Consider the following 19,085-nt stretch of genomic DNA (forward strand, 5'->3'; position numbering starts at 1 on the left):
TTCAATCCCATGACTCTGCATTTTCTCCAACAGCCTACCATGTGGAACCTTATCAAAGGCTTTACTGAAATCCATGTATACCGCATCAACTGCCCTACCCTCATCTACATGCTTGGTCACCTTCTCAAAAAACTCAATGAGGTTTGTGAGACGCAACCTGCCATTAACGAAACCATGCTGATGATCTGAAATCAAATTGTTCCTTGCTAGATGATTATAAGTCTTATCTCTTATGATCCTTTCCAAAAGTTTCATCTCTCTGCTGAGTAGCGTCCAGACGAAGTAGTGTTCTTGTGATCTGCTCTGTATTTATGTGGTTCTGTCTGTTGTGGCGGGTGGTTCTGCTTCCACTTTTGTGCTGCAGTGGTCAGTAGATGGGGTCTATTTCAGCGGGTTTGTTCATCAAAACAATAAGTGAATACCAGGTCTCCAGGAGTTCCTGAGCCTGTCCCAGTTTCGTAACATTGTCCCAGTTGAATTGGTGTCCTTCATTGTCAGTGTGTATTGACCCTTTGGGCTTTTTGTCCTTTATGTTATTACATGGTGTTGACTGTAGAAATATAATCTGTAGTCTGATCGACAAGCAGCTCATTACAACCTCAAATATTATAACTTAATTAACTTGGCAGAACACACCTTGATTCTGACCATTCAGATGATATTCTACATAATCCCATGAGATACTTGTGTGCTTACAATTTGTGTCAATGATTTGGATTGTGACTTGTGTATTTTTAGCAAACCCTCCCTACTTTTATACTCCATTCCCTTGGAAATAACAATATTCCATTTGCCTTCCATCTGCTGACCTTGGATGATAGTTTTTTTTGTGATCATGGATGAGAACTCCCAAATCCCTCTGTTCTACAGCTCGCTGCAGTTTCTTCTCCATTTAAATAATATTCAGCTCCTCTATTGTTGCTGCCAAATTTGGATAACCTGTAATTTCTCCATGTTATATTCTATCTGAATAAAAATTAAAAGAACTGTAGATGCTGTAAGTCAAAAGCAAAAATCGAAATTGCTGGAAAAGCTCAGCAGGTCTGGCAGCATCTGTGGAAAGAAAATCAGAGTTAACATTTTGGGTCCAGTGACTCTTCCTCAGGACCTTTACACTCCAACTACCAGGTTTTTGTCCACTCACCTCACCTGTCTGTATCCTTTTATAGACTCCTTGTGTTACCCTTGCCAGTTGCCTTCCCACCTATTTTTGTTGTCATCCTGAAATTTGGCTATAGTCAAATTCATTTGCCTTATCAAACTCATAATAGAAAATGTAAATAATTAAGGTCTCAGTAATGATCACTGTGTCACACCACTAGTTATAGATTGCCACCAGGAAAATATCTCCCTTATCTCAACTGTCTGTTTTCTATTAGTTGACCAATCTGCTATTAATGCTGAAATACTGCCTCGAAACCCTGAGTTTTTGTCTGATTATGTAGCCAAGTGTAATGTCTGGGACCTTAGCAAACACTTTCTGAAAATCCAAATATATTATATTCACAATTTCCCCTTTATCAATCTTGCTCGTTACAAAGAATTCTGATTAATTTGTCAGGCATGAGGACTGGAGGGTTGCTCATGTTGTCCCCCTGTACAAGAAGGGTAGTAGGGATATTCTGGGTAACTACAGACCAGTGAGCCTGACATCAGTGGTGGGAAAGTTGCTGGAGAAGGTACTAAGGAATAAAATCTATTTATATTTGGATAAGAATGGGCTTATCAGTGATAGGCAACATGTTTTGTGTGGGGTAGATCGTGCCTTACCAACTTAAGAGTTCACTGTTGGTATGATCAGCAAGTTTGCAAATGAGACGAAGATTGGTGGAGTAGCAGAAAGCATAAGGGACTGTCAGAGAATACAGATTGGTCAACTGGAGAGTTGGGCGGGGAAGGGGCAGATGGCTTTCAATCCAGACAAATGTGAGGTGATACATTTAGGCAAGACTAATTCTAGAGCGAATTATACAGTAAACAGAAGAGCCTTGGGAAAAGTTGATGAGCAGAGAGATCTGGGAGTGCAGGTCCATTGTACCCTGAAGGTTGCTGCACAGGTGGATAAAGTGGTCATGATACACTTGCCTTCATTGGATGAGGTATTGAGTAGAAGAGCTGGCTGATCATGTTAAAATTGTACAAGACATTGGTTCGGCCACGTTTAGAATACTGTATACAGTTCTGGGTACCACATTACCAAAAGGATGTGGACGCTTTGGAGAGAGTGCAGAGAAGGTTTATGAGGAAGTTGCCTGGTATGGAAGGTGCGAGCTATGAAGAGAGGTTGAGTTGGTTAGGATTGTTTTCATTAGAAAAAAGGAGATTAAGGGAGGACCTGATTGAGGTTTATAAAATCATAAAGGGTATAGACAGGGTGGATAGAGACAAGCTTTTTCCCAGGGTGAAGCATTCAATAACGAGAGGTCACGCTTTCAAGGTGAGAGGTGGAAAGTTTAAGGGAGATACACGTGGCAAGTATTTCACACAGAGGGTGGTGGGTGTTTGGAACGTGTTGCCAGCAGAGGTGGTAGAGGCAGGCACGGGAGATTCATTTAAGGTGCATCTGGATAGATGCATGAGAAGGTGGGGAGCAGAGGGATTAGGAATTGGGCGACAGGTTTAGACAGTGGATTTGGATAGGCTCAGGTTTGGAGGACCGAAGGGCCTGTTCCTGAGCTGTAACTTTTCTTTGTTCTTTGTTCTTGTTCTTTGATTTCTTCCCTTCACAAATCCATGCCGACTCTGCTTAATCATATTCTGCATTTCAACCTGCTCTGCTCATTGGAGATGATCATTGGTGGGCATTGTGTGGTAGGAATGTTAGTCACCAAGTTCAGCTCAAACCTGGATACTGTCCACATGGAGTTACATTTGAAGATGAATTGTTTCAGTATCTGAGTTATGGTGAATGATGGGTGTCTCTAAGGTCTCCGTTATTTCCATATTGAGGACCATTGCTGGTGTTGGGTAATGTCGGTGCAGCCATAGTGACCAATATGGTAAAAAAAATGACTGCAGATGCTGGAAAGCAAATACTGGATTAGTGGTGCCGAAAGAGCACAGCAGTTCAGGCAGCATCCAACGAGCAGCGACATCGATGTTTCGGGCAAATGCCCCTCATCAGGAAGGGCCTTTGCCCGAAACATCGATTTCGCTGCTCGTTGGATGCTGCCTGAACTGCTGTGCTCTTCCGGCACCACTAATCCATGGTGACCAATATGCCAATGCCAAAGGAGGAGAGGGGATTAATGAAGGAAAAAGAGGAAGAGATCAAGATAGTGTAAGGAGGGTGTCAGGTAATAGGGGGGAAAGAAGGCATAAAAGCAAGAGAGGGATGAGGTGAGAGTCCGGTGAAAGACTGAGAAAACAAAAACAGTGTGTGGAAGGAAAGAGAAGAGAGAGAGGAAGTAACTGATCAATAATAAATATAACCAGGGTTGCAACAAAATACTGGGTATTAAATGAGAAGGTACTAAGAGTGCTGAGCCTTGAGCTGTAATTATCCTCCTTCCAACCAGGGTGCCTGTCTCAGTTTCCCTCTGTCACACTGACTGACATTTTCTCTTTACCAGGTCAAAAGGAATGTGCTACAAGAGATGAGATACCTGGAGTTGGTGCTTGTAGCTGATCGTGAAATGGTGAGTGTCTTCACTGCGCATGTCCGTGATGGGTAGCTGAGGCCTGTTGGGGGGTGTGGGGTGGGTCAACAGAACACATCAAAACAATGGGCTCTGCTGGGAAGGGAGAAGGAGGAATGGAAGCTGTCAGTTAGGGTGATGGTGGCCTTGGGTTCTCAAAGGCGGAAATGTGTCCGGAATGACTGAGGCAGGGGAGAAATTCCATGATTTCTATTCATGCGATTGTGTACAAAAGATCAATCAGTTGAAGTTTGAAAATGTAATAGGTTCAGGAGAAGCATGTGACCTTATCCAGAAAACAACAGGTATAAGAACAAACAACAGCACTAAAGGAAATGGACAGCCTGACTTGGAGTGACATGATCAGTCCATCCTGATCAGAGTGAGATCTCAGCTTCAGCAGAGACCCTCAGAAAATGAGGGATGCAAATCAAGATGATGAAACTCACAATGAGACATTGATAAGAGAACAAGCATGTGTGGAGAAATGACTAAAACCAAGACAAGGTTAAAAATCACAACACCAAATTATAGTCAAACAGATTTATTTTGAAATACAAGCTTACAGGGTGCTGTTCCTTTCTCAAAGACCAAAATGTCATACAACTACTTTGATGTATTGAACAAACCTAGATTGCTGTTAAGTCTTTAATCACTTAGGACAGGTTATAGGTTTTGATTCATTAATATATTAATTCCAGAACTTCTTTCAAGTCATAATCTAAGTTTTTTTTTAAAAAAGTGACATCTCAGCTCACACAATACTTTAAAGGTGTGAGGTTAGAGTCTGTCTGTATTCTAAACTTGAGTTAGACTGGTTCTATTTCCAAAGTGGGAATTGATAAAATATTACATGAACTGCCCTCCTACAGATTGTGTGCTTGGTGAACGAAATGCAATGTATTTGTTAGTACAGACCAGCAAATGCAAATTCAACGTGTGCGCATGTGTGTGCGCGCACACACATATGTGCATGCTTGATAGTGTGTGCGCACACACTCGTGACAGAGTATATGCCTGTCAGAGGGTGGTTGTGTAAATGTCATCATGTGTAAGAGTGTGTGTATGTGTACTTGTGTGTGAGTGTGTATATGAGAGTATACAGTGTGATGGGGTCACCTGTAGAACATATCACAGTACAGCCCTTTGGCCCTTGATGTTGTGCCAACCTTTTATCCTACTCTAAGATCAGACTAACCTACATACCCTTCATTTTACTATCATCCATGTGCCTGTCCAAGATTCACATAAATGTCTCGAATGTCTCTGACTCTACTACCACCGCTGGCAGTGCATTACACACACCCAGCACACTGTGTAAAGAAACCATCCTCCAATCACCTTAGAATTATGCTCCCTCATGATAGACATTTCTGTCATGGGGAAAAGTCTTTGACTATTCACTCTACACCTCATCATCTTGCACACCTCTGTCAGGTCACCTCTCAGTTGGCTATCAGTCTCTGCTATGTAACTCTGCATTGTTGTGTATCCTGAAGTCCACCTTGGAGGACTGTCACCTGGAGATCCCAGGTCAAATGTCATAGAGTCATAGAGATGTACAGCATGGAAACAGACCCTTCGGTCCAACCCGTCCATGCCGCCGAGATACTTGGCCCTTCCTATTCGTATACCCATCCAAATGCCTCTTAAATGTTGCAATTGTACCAGCCTCCCCCACTTCCTCTGGCAGCTCATTCTATACACGTTCTTTGCGTGAAAAGGTTTCCCCTTAGGTCTCTTTTATATCTTTCCCCTCTCACCCGAAACCTATGCCCTCTAGTTCTGGACTCCCCGATCCCAGGGAAAAGACTTTGTCTATTTATCCTATCCATGCCCCTCATAATTTTGTAAACCTCTATAAGGTCACCCCTCAGCCTCTGATGCTCCAGGGAAAACAGCCCCAGCCTATTCAGCCTCTCCCAGTAGCTCAAATCCTCCAACCCTGGTAACATCCTTGTCAATCATTTCTGAACCCTTTCAGGTTTGTACAACATCCTTCCAATCGGAGGGAGACCAGAATTGCACGCAGTATTCCAAAAGTGGCCCAACCACTATTCTGTACAGCCACAATATGACCTCTCAACTCTTATACTCAATACTCTGACTGATAAAGGAAAGCATACCAAATGGGATGGGAACCGGAGGTGTAGTTGTAGTTGCAGTGTACAGGAAGATGAGAGTAGGAAGGACAGGGACAGAATTTTAGGGTCATAGGAATGTGCTGGCAGACAGCAAACTGGTTTGAAGTGTCTTTAAATCAATGAGATAAAAACAATGACTGCAGATGCTGGAAACCAGATTCTGGATTAGTGGTGCTGGAAGGGCACAGCAGTTCAGGCGACATTCCTGATGAAGGGCTTTTGCCCGAAACATCGATTTCGAAGCTCCTTGGATGCTGCCTGAACTGCTGTGCTCTACCAGCACCACTAATCCAGAAATTGAAGTGTGTTTATTTGAACGTTAGAAGTATCCGAAATAAGGTAGGGGAGCTTGCAGCATGGATAGGGACCTGGGACTTCAATGTTGTGGCCATTTTGGAGACATGGATAGAACAGGGTGAGGAATGGATATTGCAGGTTCCAGGGTTTAGGTCTTTCACTAAGAACAAGCAAGGCAGTAAAAGAGGGGGAGATGTGGCTTTGTTAGTCAAGGACAGTATAACGGTCGCTGACAGAACTTTTGACGAGGACTCGTCTACTGAGGTAGTGTGGGCTGAGGTTAGAAACAGGAGAGGAGAGGTCACACTGCTTGGAGTTTTTTATAGGCCTCCATAGAGTTCCAGGGAGGTGGAAGAGAGGATTAGCAACATTATCCTGGGTCGGAGTGAGAGGAACAGAGTGGTCATTATGGGGGACTTTAACTTCCCCAACATTGACTAGAAATGCAAAAACTCTAGTACATCAGATGGATCAGTTTTTGTCCAATGTGTACAAGAGGGTTTTCTGACACAGGATGTCAAAGGGCCGACAAGAGGGGAGGCCACACTGGATCTGGTGCTTGGGAATGACCCAGGCCAGGTGTTTGGTTTAGTTGTAGGTGAACACTTTGGAGAGAGTGACCATAATTCAGTTAGGTTCAGTTTAGCAATGGGAAGGGATTGGTCCATGCCACAGGTCAAGACTTATCGATGGGACAAGGGCAATTATAATGTGATTAGGTAGGAATTAGGAGGCATAGAATGGGGTAGCAAAATGTAGGGGATGGGGACAATGGAAATGTGGAGCTGGTTTCAGGAACAGATATTGCGTGTCCTTGATAGGTCTGTCCCTGTCAGGTAGGGAGGAGGTGATAAGGTAAGGGAACCGTGGTTTACTACAGAAATTACATCTCTTGTTACGAAGAAGAAGGAGGCTTATGTGATGATGAGGCAAGATGGTACAGATGAGACGATGGAGAGTTACAGATCAGCGAGGAAGGATTTGACGAGAGAGTTAAGAGGAGCAAAGAGAGGACATGAGCAGTCTTTAGCAAATAGAATAAAGGAGAACCCTAAAGCTTTATATAGATATGTGAGGAATGAAAGGATGATTAGGGTAGGAATAGGTCAAAGACAGGGATGGGAAGTTGAGTGTGGACCCTGTGGAGATCAGAGAGATGCTGATCAAACGTTTCGCATCGGTTTTCACTCCGGAAAAGGAGAACAATGAGGTATGAGATATTAGACTAGAAAGGATCGTGCTTAGTTACAAAACAGGTGTTATCAATTCTAGAAGGAGTGAAAGTAGACAAGTCCCCTGAGCCAGATGGGATTTATCCGAGGATTCTCAGGGAAGCTAGGGAGGAGATAGCAAAGCCTTTGGCTTTGATATTTGAGTCATCATTGTCTACAGATTTAGTACCAAAGGACTGGAGGATTGTAAATGTTGTGCCCTTGGTCAAGAAGGGCAGCAGAGATGATCCAGGTAATTATAGACCAGTGAGCCTTACTTCTGTTGTAGGAAAGGGTTTGGAAAGGATTATAAGAGATAGGATTTATAATCATCTAGCAAGCAACAATTTGATTTCAGATAGTCAACATGGTTTTGTCAAGAAACATCAAAGGAGCAGGAGAATCGACGTTTCGGGCGTAAGCCCTTCTTCAGGAAATGTCGATTCTCCTGCTCCTTTGATGCTGCCTGACCTGCTGTGTTTTTCCAGCAACACATTTTTATGCTCTGATCTCCAGCATCTGCAGTCCTCCCTTTCTCCATGGTTTTGTCAAGGGAAGGTCGTGTCTCACAAACCTCATTGAGGTTTTTGAGAAGGTGACCGAGCATGTAGATGAGGGTAAGGCAGTTGATGTGGTATACATGGACTTCAGTAAAGCCTTTGATCAGATTCCACATGGTAGGCTGTTGGAGAAAATGCAGAGGCATGGGATTGTGGGTGATTTAGCAGTTTGGATTAGAAACTGGCTTTCTGAAAGAAGGCAGCGAGTGATGGTTGATGGAAAATATTCAGCTTGGAGTCCGGTTACTAGTGGTGTGTCACAAGGATCTGTTTTGGGACCACTGCTGTTTTGTCATTTTTATAACTGACTTAGACACAGGCATAGGTGGATGGATTAGTAAATGTGCAGATGACACTAAAGTCGGTGGGGTAGTGGATAGTGTGGAAAAATGTTACAGGTTACAGGGGGACTTGGATAAACTGCAGAATCAGGCTGAGAGGTGGCAAATGGAGTTCAATGCAGCTAAATGTGAGGTGATGCACTTTGGGAAGAATAACAGGAAGGCAGAGTACTGGGTCAATGGAAAGGGAGTGTGGATGTGCAGAGGGATCTTGGAGTTCATTTACATAGATCCCTGAAAGTTGCTACCCAAGTGGATAGTGCTGTTGAGAAGGCATATAGTGTGTTAGGTTTCATTGGTCGAGGGATTGAGTTCAGGAGCCGCAATATCATGCTGCAACTATACAAAACACTAGTGTGGCCTCATGAGGAATATTGTGTACAGTTCTGGTCGCCATATTTTGCGAAGGATGTGGAAGCATTGGAAAAGGTGCAGAGGAGATTGACCAGGATGTTGCCTGGTTCTGAGGGATGGTCTTATGAGGAAAGGCTGAGAGACTTGAACCTATTCTCATTGGCAAGAAGAAGTCTAAGAGGGGATTTGATAGAGACATACAAGATAATCAGAGGATTAGATCGGGTGGACAGTGAGAGTCTTTTTCCTAGGATGATGATGACAGTGTGTACGAGGGGGCATAACTATAAGTTGAGGTGTGATAGATTTAAACCAGATGTCAGAGGCAGGTTCTTTACGCAGCGAGTGGTAAGGGTGTGGAATGCCCTGCCTGCTGATGTCGTTAACTCAACCAAATTAGGGAGATTTAAACAATCCTTAGATAAGCACATGGATGATTTTGGGATAGTGTAGGAGGACGAGCTGAGAATAGTTCGCAGGTTGGAGCAACATTGAGGGCCAAAGGGCCTGTTCTGTGCTGTATTGTTCTATGTTCTATGCCTTCTTCACTCTCCTATCTACCTGCTATAATTTGCCTTTCCAAACTATAGCGCTTCACTTTTCTCTAAATTAAACTCCATCTGCCACTCCTCAGTCCTTTGGCCATTTAATCAAGATCCTGTTGTACTCTAAGGTAACCTCCTTTGTGGTCCTCTACACCCCCTTTTTGGTATCATTTGCAAACTTACTGACTATACCTCCAATGTTCACATCCAAATCAAGTCTGGCGATTGTTGCGCGGTGTCCATTTATCTGCTGTTGTAGCTTCTGCTCGGTCTCACCAATATGCCATGCCTCGGGGCATCCTTGCCTGCAGCATATGAGATGGACAATGTTGGCTGACCTGCCATGCATGTAGTGAGTGGTAACCCCATATGTAATGGTATTATTCATGTCAACACTCTGACGCATCTTGCAATGATTGCCAATACAAGGTTGTATGGTGTTTTGGTCGATGTTGTCCTAAATGCTGGTTGTTTAAGATTGTTTAAAGGCGAGAAGAGAAGACATAGAGAAGTTCTTGGTGAGGTGCTCATCCTCATCGATAATGTGTTGCAAACTGGGAAGAACATGCATAGTTTCTCCGCTCATGGGAAGTACTAGACAACGAAGGTACCCTGTTGGTCATATTCAGTGTCTGTCTCCTGAGGAGGTCATTACGGTTTCTCTCTGTGGCACGTTCGAATTGGCGATCATGAATTCAGCATTGTATCCTGTTCTTATGAGGGCGTCATTCAGCACCTTCAGGTGTCTGTCACATTTCTCCTCATCTGAACAGACCATGTGTGTGCTCAGGCCTTGTCCATAGGGACGGCTGTTTTAATGTTTCGGGTGGAAGCTGGAGAAATGTAGCATTGTGAGGTTATCCGTGGGTTTGCGGTAGAGTGAGGTACTGAGGTGTCCATCCTTGATGGAGATGCATGTGTCCAAGAGTGAGACAGATACTAGGGAGTAGTCCATGGTGAGTTTGATGGTGGGATGAAACTTGTAGTTGTTTCAGTGACTCCTCGCCATGGGTCCAGGGGAAGAAAATATTGTCAATATATCTGATGTATAGTGTTAGTTGGAGGTCCTGCGTAGAGAAGAAGTCTTGTTCGAACCTCTACATGAAGATGTTGACATATTGGGGTGCAAATGTGGTCCCCATGGCTATACCATGTATCTAGACGAAGAACTGGTTGTCAAACATGAAAATGTTGTGGTTGAGGATAAAGCGGGTGAATTGTAGGATGCTGTTGTGCAATGCTGTCACTGTGGGGGATGCTGCTGTGGAGTGCCAAAATGTCCATTGTGATGAGGAATGGTCCAGGTTCGACTGGTCCGTGAGTGCTGAGTTTCTGTGAGAAATATGTCTTGTTGCGACAGAAGCTGGGGGTCCCCTGTACAATGGGTTTCAAAATCCCTTCGACATAGCCAAAGAGGTTCTCACACAGGGTGCTATGGCCTGATATAGTGGGACGTCCTGGTGTATTGGTTTTGTGTATCTTCAGAAGGCATGGGAGGAGTACATGGGATGAGGGAGGGTAGGGAACTCTGAAGGACTGGATCCAAAGTCCTGATCAACGTGTTTAGTTCCCGGATGTGCTGTTTGGTCGGTAGTTGTCTGTCGTGTTCCCGGTTGTTTAATTGTACACTTCCTTGCAGTAATCTGTTTGATTCTGAATGACGATGGCTCCTCCTTCATCTGCTGGTTTGGTGACAATGTCGCCATTGGACTTGAGAGCATGACTGGCAATTGTTTGCTCTACCGTGTGAGTACAGCTGATGAATCTGGCTTTTACACATTTCCTGAACATACAGTTTGAACATACATGTCAAGCCCAAGGCAATGATCCTCTGTAGGGGTCCACATCCACTCCTCCTTTGATCACTCCGCAATGGATCTCTCTGACGATTGTTCTGGTTTGTCGGTGGGCTCATTGTGATCACTGCTGACACCTTGGAAGAATTCCCGGAGTCTCATTCGTCTAATGAATTCCTCCGTGTCTGCTGCAAGACCCATGGGGTCCATTCTAGTGATGGCTAGTGGGGCAGGATCTATTAAACCAAGACAATAGTGGCCAATAATGTTTTCAGGAACAGATGTAAATGAGAGTGTTACAGTACATTCAGAATGAAGGAGGTATTTGAGATGCAGCAGACAACTGGAGACTGAGAACATTAAAAAGAGAGATAGCGATAGACTAGGAAGTCACAGGCATTTCAGCGGAGCCTCTAATTCTAATTGAGAACACATAGTGTCATAGAATTATACAGCACAAAACAGACCCTTCAGTCTAACTAGTCCACGCCAACCAGATATCCTAACCTAATCTAGTCTCACCTGCTAGCACTTGGCCCATATCCCTCAAAACCCTTTCTGTTCATATAACCATCCAGATACCTTTTAAATGCTATAATTGTATCACCACCCCAGGAAAATACTTTGTCTATTTACTGGATTAGTGGTGCTGGAAGAGCACAGCAGTTCAGGCAGCATCCGAGGAGCAGTAAAGTCGACATTTCGGGCAAAAGCCCTTCATCAGGAATAAAGGCAGAAAGCCTGAAGGGTGGAGAGATAAGCTAGAGGTGAGTGGGGGAGGGGATGAAGATGATAGGTCGGGGGCGGGAGGAGGGTGGAGTGGGTAGGTGGAAAAGAAGATAGGCAGGTAGGACAAGTCATGGGGACAGTGCTGAGCTGGAAGTTTGAAGCTAGGGTGAGGTGGGGGAAGGGGAAATGAGGAAACTGTTGAAGTCCACATTGATGCCCTGGGGTTGAAGTGTTCCGAGGTGGAAGATGAGGCGTTCTTCCTTCAGGCATCTGGTGGTGAGGGAGCAGCGGTGAAGGAGGCCCTGGACCTCCATGTCCTCGGCAGAGTGGGAGGGGGAGTTGAAATGTTGGGCCACGGGGCGGTGTGGTTGATTGGTGTGGGTGTCCCGGAGATGTTCCCTAAAGCGCTCTGCTAGGAGGCGCCCAGTCTCCCCAATGTAGAGGAGACCGCATCGGGAGCAACAAATACAATAAATGATATTAGTGGATGTGCAAGTAAAACTTTGGATGTGGAAGGCTCCTTTAGGGCCTTGGATAGAGGTGAGGGAGGAGGTATGGGCACAGGTTTTACAGTTCCTGCGGTGGCAGGGAAAAGTGCCAGGATTGGAGGGTGGGTTGTTTGAGGGCGTGGGCCTGAACAGGTAGTCACGGAGGGAACGGTCTTTGCGGAAGGCGGAAAGGGGTGGGGAGGGAAATATATCCCTGGTGGTGGGGTCTGTTTGGAGGTGGCGGAAATGTCGGCGGATGATTTGGTTTATGCGAAGGTTGGGTGGATGGTGAGCACCAGGGGCGTTCTGTCCTTGTTACCGTTGGAGGGGTGGGGTCTGAGGGCGGAGGTGCGAGATGTAGACGAGATGCATTGGAGGGCATCTTTAACCACGTGGGAAGGGAAATTGCGGTCTCTAAAGAAGGAGGGCATCTAGTGTGTTCTGTGGTGGAACTGGTCCTCCTGGGAGCAGATTCGGCGGAGGCAGAGGAATTGGGAATACGGGATGGCATTTTTGCAAGAGGTAGGGTGGGAAGAGGTGTAATCCAGGTAGCTGTGGGAGTTGGTGAGTTTGTAAAAAATGTCAGTGTCAAGTCGGTCGTCATTAATGGAGATGGAGAGGTCCAGGAAGGGGAGGGAGGTGTCAGAGATGGTCCAGGTAAATTTAAGGTCAGGGTGGAATGTGTTGGCGAAGTTGATGAATTGCTCAACCTCCTCGCGGGAGCACGAGGTGGCGCCAATGCAGTCATCAATGTAGCGGAGGAAGAGGTGGGGAGTGGTGCTGGTGTAATTACGGAAGATGGACTGGTCTATGTAGCCAACAAAGAGACAGGCATAGCTGGGGCATTTACCCTATTCATGCCCCTCATAATTTTATAAACCTCTATGAGGTCACCCCTCAGCCTCCGACACTCCAACAAAACAGCCCAGTATGTTCAGCCTCTCCATATAGCTCAAACCCTCCAAACCTGGCAATATTTTTGTAAATCTTTTCTGAACCCTTTCAAGTTTCACCAGAATTACACACGATATCCCCAAAGTGGCCTTTCCAATGCCCAGTGTCTTGAACAATCGAACATGTTTCATTGATTCCTCCAGTTTTTGATTGTTTTTGGTGGACTACAATGAGACTGATATGAACACCTTGTGGTGTAGGCTTCAGGCCACATTAGGAGAGTCTCCACTGTTTCTCACTGATCTCTGAATTCTGCTTGTTTGGAGAATTGGATTATCTGTTCCAGCATTATATCCTCCATGGAAGAAAGTAAGTCTGGGTGGCTTTTACACCAACTGCAATATGCTCTCTAATGAATTCTGCGTTTAAAGTTTCTAGAGCAGCAGTACCTTGCTTGAGAATATGAGTCTGTGACAGGGGAGGTAGTGATTCTAATGGGTTCCCTGATTGGGGTTGTAAATCTGGTGTAAATAGAGAGCCCGACTTGACATGAAATGTGTCAGAGGGAGGACAAAATGAGGTGAAAAATTCCATCCTTTTTCTTCATAATATCATAATATTGATGATGAAAGATCAACCAGTTGAAGTTTGATAGCGTAATAGTGAGTTTGAAGAGGCAGTACTAAAGTTAAGGATTGTTCATGTGTAAGTAAAGGGAGACATGGTGATGTACCGGCCTCTGAAGGTTTTTTTTTCCAGTGAGATTAAAGCACAATCTAGAAGAAATTTACTTGCAACAGTCTGAGTTGGGGTCAGCATTTCTTGCATCTTGCCATGATTTGGGAAGCTTGATTCATTTGGTCCTGCTTTGAGGACTGGGCCCAGTATGTCAAATGATTGTGTTATTTCTTCCAGGGAAATGTTATTGTTTCTCATCTGCCACAATGAGGAATGCTTGTTATTAGGCCCTGAGGCACGAGATAGTAAAACATTTTGAGAGTTGATGGGTTTATATTGGATTACTTACTTCTAGTGTGGAAACAGGCCCGTCGGCCCAACAAGTCCACACCGACCCTCTGAAGCGAAACCCATCCAGACCCATTCCCCTACATTTACCCCTTCACCTAACACTATGGGCAATTTAGCATGGCCAATTCACCTGACCTGCACACCTTTGGTCTGTGGGAGGAAACCGGAGCACCCGGAGGAAACCCACGCAGACACGGGGAGAATGTGCAAACTCCACACAGACAGTTTAGATTAGATTAGATTAGATTAGATTACTTACAGTGTGGAAACAGGCCCTTCGGCCCAACAAGTCCACACCGCCCCGCCGAAGCGCAACCCACCCATACCCCTACATCTACCCCTTACCTAACACTACGGTCAATTTAGCATGGCCAATTCACCTGATCTGCACATCTTTGGACTGTGGGAGGAAACCGGAGCACCCGGAGGAAACCCACGCAGACACGGGGAGAACGTGCAAACTCCACACAGTCAGTTGCCTGAGGCGGGAATTGAACCCAGGTTTCTGGCACTGTGAGGCAGCAGTGCTAACCACTGTGCCACCGTTTAGTTAAGAATCCTTTGTTTCAGACATTCCAACCTTTTTTCTTGACAATGCAAGAACCAGGGAAACACATGTTGGGACTTTTGACAAGGTTAAGATAATGGGAAGAGGCACACAAATTTAGTTATCCTTTCATGAGAAGCTTAGAGACCTGTTGCTTCATGTGATTGATGATGTAACCATGCAGAAGCTCCAACTAGCTAAAGCCTAACTAGACTACAAACAGGCAGGGCAACTGGCTTAGTCATTGCAAATTACAGAAAGTGGAGCACGTGAGTTACAGGGTATTCTGATGGAAGTGTGGTTCTGGGAACAGTACAGTAGATCAGCAGCATCCAAGGAGCAGGAGACTTGATGTTTTGGGTATAAGTCCTTTGTCAGGAATGTGAAGAGGAAAGGGGACTGAGAGATAAATAGGGCATTAAGGGTGCGGCTAGAGGGAGGGTAGCTGGAAAGGCGATAGGAGAATGCAGATGGGGGATAATGGTGTTAGGTCAGTGAGGAGCGGATAGATGGGACAGAAGGTGGACAGGTAGGTCAGTTCAAGAGGTAGTGCCGGTTTGGTGGGTTGCATCTGGGATAAGTTGGGGGGAGGGGAGATGAGGAAACTGGTGACGTCAATGTTGATGCCGTATGGTTGGAGGGTCCCAAGGCAGAAGATGAGGCACTCTTCCTTCACTTGGCAAGTGGCATTGATTTGGTGGGGCAGGGAGCCCAGGATTTGCACGTCCTTAGGGAGTGTGAGGGGGAGTAGAAGTGGTCACCTATAGGGTGGGGAAGTTGTTTGGTGCGTATGTCCCAGAGGTATTACCTGAATCGCTCCATAAGTTGGCTCTGGGACTGCTTGAGAATAACGGAGGCATATAATGAGGTGGGTGGGTGTATTGGGAAATCTTTGCTGGATTAGAAATGATCCTTTAGGTACAGGAAACCGCTCCTCACATTTCTGTAAGGATCAACTCCCCCTCTCACTCCTGTAAGGATCAACTCCCCCTCACACTCCTGTAAGGATCAACTTCCCCTCTCACTCCTGTAAGGATCAACTCTCCCTCACACTCCTGTAAGGATCAACTTCCCCTCTCACTCCTGTAAGGATCAACTCTCCCTCAATCTCCTGTAAGGATCAACTCTCCCTCACACTCCTGTAAGGATCAACTTCCCCTCTCACTCCTGTAAGGATCAACTCTCCCTCACACTCCTGTAAGGATCAACTCTCCCTCACACTCCTGTAAGGATCAACTTCCCCTCACACTCCTGTAAGGATCAACTCTCCCTCTCACTCCTGTAAGGATCAACTCTCCCTCACACTCCTGTAAGGATCAACTCCCCCTCTCACTCCTGTAAGGATCAACTCCCCCTCTCACTCCTGTAAGGATCAACTTCCCCTCACACTCCTGTAAGGATCAACTTCCCCTCACACTCCTGTAAGGATCAACTCTCCCTCACACTCCTGTAAGGATCAACTTCCCCTCACACTCCTTTAAGGATCAACTCTCCCTCACACTCCTGTAAGGATCAACTCCCCCTCACACTCTTGTAAGGATCAACTCCCCCTCTCACTCCTGTAAGGATCAACTTCCCCTCACACTCCTGTAAGGATCAACTCTCCCTCACACTCCTGTAAGGATCAACTCTCCCTCACACTCCTGTAAGGATCAACTCTCCCTCACACTCCTGTAAGGATCAACTCCCCCTCACACTCCTGTAAGGATCAACTCTCCCTCACACTCCTGTAAGGATCAACTCCCCCTCACACTCTTGTAAGGATCAACTCCCCCTCTCACTCCTGTAAGGATCAACTCTCCCTCACATTCCTGTAAGGATCAACTCCCCCTCTCACTCCTGTAAGGATCAACTCTCCCTCACATTCCTGTAAGGATCAACTCTCCCTCACACTCTTGTAAGGAAACATCTCTGGTCTGAATGTACCAAACAACCCCACCCCGTCGAAAACTAAAACCGCAATACCCAAACAAGTGCACCTCACCCTATAATTGTGAACTGTGTGGGAAGTGGGATAACCTGTTGTTCAACTTCTTGTAGTTAAACAAAATAAATCAAAAAGTAACAATTTATTTATCTCAGTATAACAGTGAACAATGTAGTCTCCTGAAATTACAGCCAGGATGTGTGTCTTCTGGAATGTTCTGTGCCTCCTCCATTGATTTTTCTGTCTGGAACGCCTTCTCCATTGTTGGTACCATTATTATTTAGATGGTACTTTCTCTAAGACATAGGTGTCTGTGAGAGCCAGTGATTCTGTCTTGAGAGAGAGCTCGGGGCTATTATCTCTGGCAGATGGCAGTTCGTTCTGGGGTCTTTGTTCAACTGCCTGTCCCTTTTATACCTTTGCTGACATGTCAATATTTCTTACAATAGGATTGGTTCTGTGCTGTTAAAGCCATCAGATTTAAACTTAATAGATTTTTGGTATCTAAGTGCCTGGTTCAAATTGATTGGCTAAATTCAAAAACTGAGGTGAAAGTGAGGAATGCAGGTGCTGGAGAATCAGAGTGAAAAAGTGTGGTGCTGGAAAAACACAGCCGATCAGGCAGCATCCGAGGAGCAGGAGAATCGATGTTTCATTGGATCATGTCCATGATAAATGTTGGTTGGTCGAGGAACTCCGGCTCAGAGTCAATGAGGAGGATTCTGAGCTTCAAACGTTGCAACACATCAGGGAGGGGGAGAGATACCTGGATGCTGTGTTTCAGGAGACAGTCACACCCCTTAAACAAACTAACACAAATACAGCAAGTGGTCAGGGACAGGAGGATGTGGCTGTGAGTGATGCAGGTAGAGAGATCCAGGAGGTAGAGTTGCAGGAGCCTCAGCCCCTGTCCTTGTCCAACAGGTTCAAGAGTTTTGCTCCCTGTGTGGACGGGAAAGGGGACTGCAGGGACAGTCAGCTGACTGATGCAGGGAGCCATTCAAGGGAGGGGAGAGTATGGAAATGTTGTAATTGGGGATAGTATAGTTACAGGCATAGACACTGTTCTCTGTGACCAGGATTGAGAATCCCGCAGGTTGTGTTGCCTGCCTGGTGCTCGGGTTCAGGATATCTCATCTGGGCCGCAGAGGACATTGGAATAGGAAGGTAAAGATCCAGTGGTGGTGGTCCATGTAGGTCCCAGCAACACCAATAAAACTGGAGCAGACGGTCTGCTAAAGGAGGATGAACAGCTAGGGGCTAAATTTTAAAAAGCAGAACCAAAAAGGTAAGAATCTCTGGATTACTACCTGAACCTTGACCTAATTGGCACAGGCTCAATAAGATTAAGCAGGTAAACACGTGACTCAAAGACTGATGTGGGAGAAATGGGTTTGAAGTCATGGGATATGGGCACTAATACTGGGGAAGAAAAGACCTTTTCCGATGTTCCATCTGAACGTTGCTGGGACCAGATTCTGAGCAAATCGCATAACTAGAGCTGGCGACAGGGCTTTAACCTAAATATTAGGGGAACGGGTTCAGTTATAAGGGAAATCAGAAAACCTGAAATAAGGGAGGAGGTGCAGAATTCGGGAGAGATTATAAAAATTTTCAGCAAAAATACAAATAGGACAGAGTATATGGAAAAAGTTAGCAATCAAACTTCAAGCATCTTCAGCCACTCCCTGCAGTCCCTGCCTGTTTCAAGAGGGCCAACATCATCCCTGTGCCTAAGAAGTCTCATGCAGCATGTCTCCATGACTACCGCCCAGTGGCCCTAACTTTGGTGGTCATGAAGTGCTTTGAAAGGCTGGTCATGGCGTTAATCAACTCCAGCCTCCCCACTGCACTTGACCTACTCCAATTTGCCTAACGGACCAACACAGCCACGTCAGATGTGATATCACTTGCCCTTCACGCCTCCCCAGAACATCTTGCCACCAAGAACAGTTATGTAAGGATCCTACTCATTGACTACAGTTCAGCCTTCAGCACTATTATCCCCTCGAGACTGATTACTAAATTCAGTGATCTTGGACTTAGCCCCACTCTCTGCAATTGGATCCTCAGTTTCCTGACCCACAGGCCACAATCAGTGAAGATTGGGGACAATGTTCATCCTCACTAACACTCAACACTGGACCCCCCCCCCCCCCCCCCCCCCCGCCAGGGGTGCGTACTCAGCCCCCTACTGTACTCACTGTATACCCATGACTGCATCGCCAAATACCAGACTAATGCCATTTACAAGTTCACTGATGACACCACCTTAGTCGGTCAAATTGTTAAAGTGGAGATTTGAGACGACCCAGGGAATCCCTTGTGGACTCAGACCTGTAAAGCCTCTCTCTTGGTTCGTCCCAGAGATCGTGCTCTTTGGAAGTCTGGAATAAAAACCTCTTACAGACAGTTTAGTTTAATCTTATTCATCCCCTATATTTACTAATAGCATCCCTGTTACAACATAACACTGGTACCTATAGGCTGAAACTAACTGGGTTCTAATAGCCTAGGAGAGTAGGAGAGAGCTTTTCAAGTGCTCCAGCAGGTTACTCTGATGCACTGCTACAAAGTGGCTTCCT

General features: G+C 45.5%; 1 protein-coding gene across 2 annotated transcripts in view; it reads left to right on the forward strand.

Annotated features, from left to right (window-relative positions):
• The window catches only part of LOC140481854 (disintegrin and metalloproteinase domain-containing protein 12-like), a 313,597-nt gene that overhangs the window by 49,930 nt on the left and 244,582 nt on the right, over positions 1 to 19,085 (forward strand). For both annotated transcript variants that reach the window (XM_072578423.1, XM_072578414.1), the window contains exon 7: positions 3,573 to 3,638. In XM_072578423.1, the coding sequence (XP_072434524.1) occupies positions 3,573 to 3,638 (66 nt within the window). The remainder of the gene's footprint in view (positions 1 to 3,572; positions 3,639 to 19,085) is intronic.

The sequence above is a fragment of the Chiloscyllium punctatum genome, chromosome 1, assembly GCF_047496795.1.
Source record: "Chiloscyllium punctatum isolate Juve2018m chromosome 1, sChiPun1.3, whole genome shotgun sequence".
Taxonomy (NCBI): Eukaryota; Metazoa; Chordata; class Chondrichthyes; order Orectolobiformes; family Hemiscylliidae; genus Chiloscyllium; species Chiloscyllium punctatum.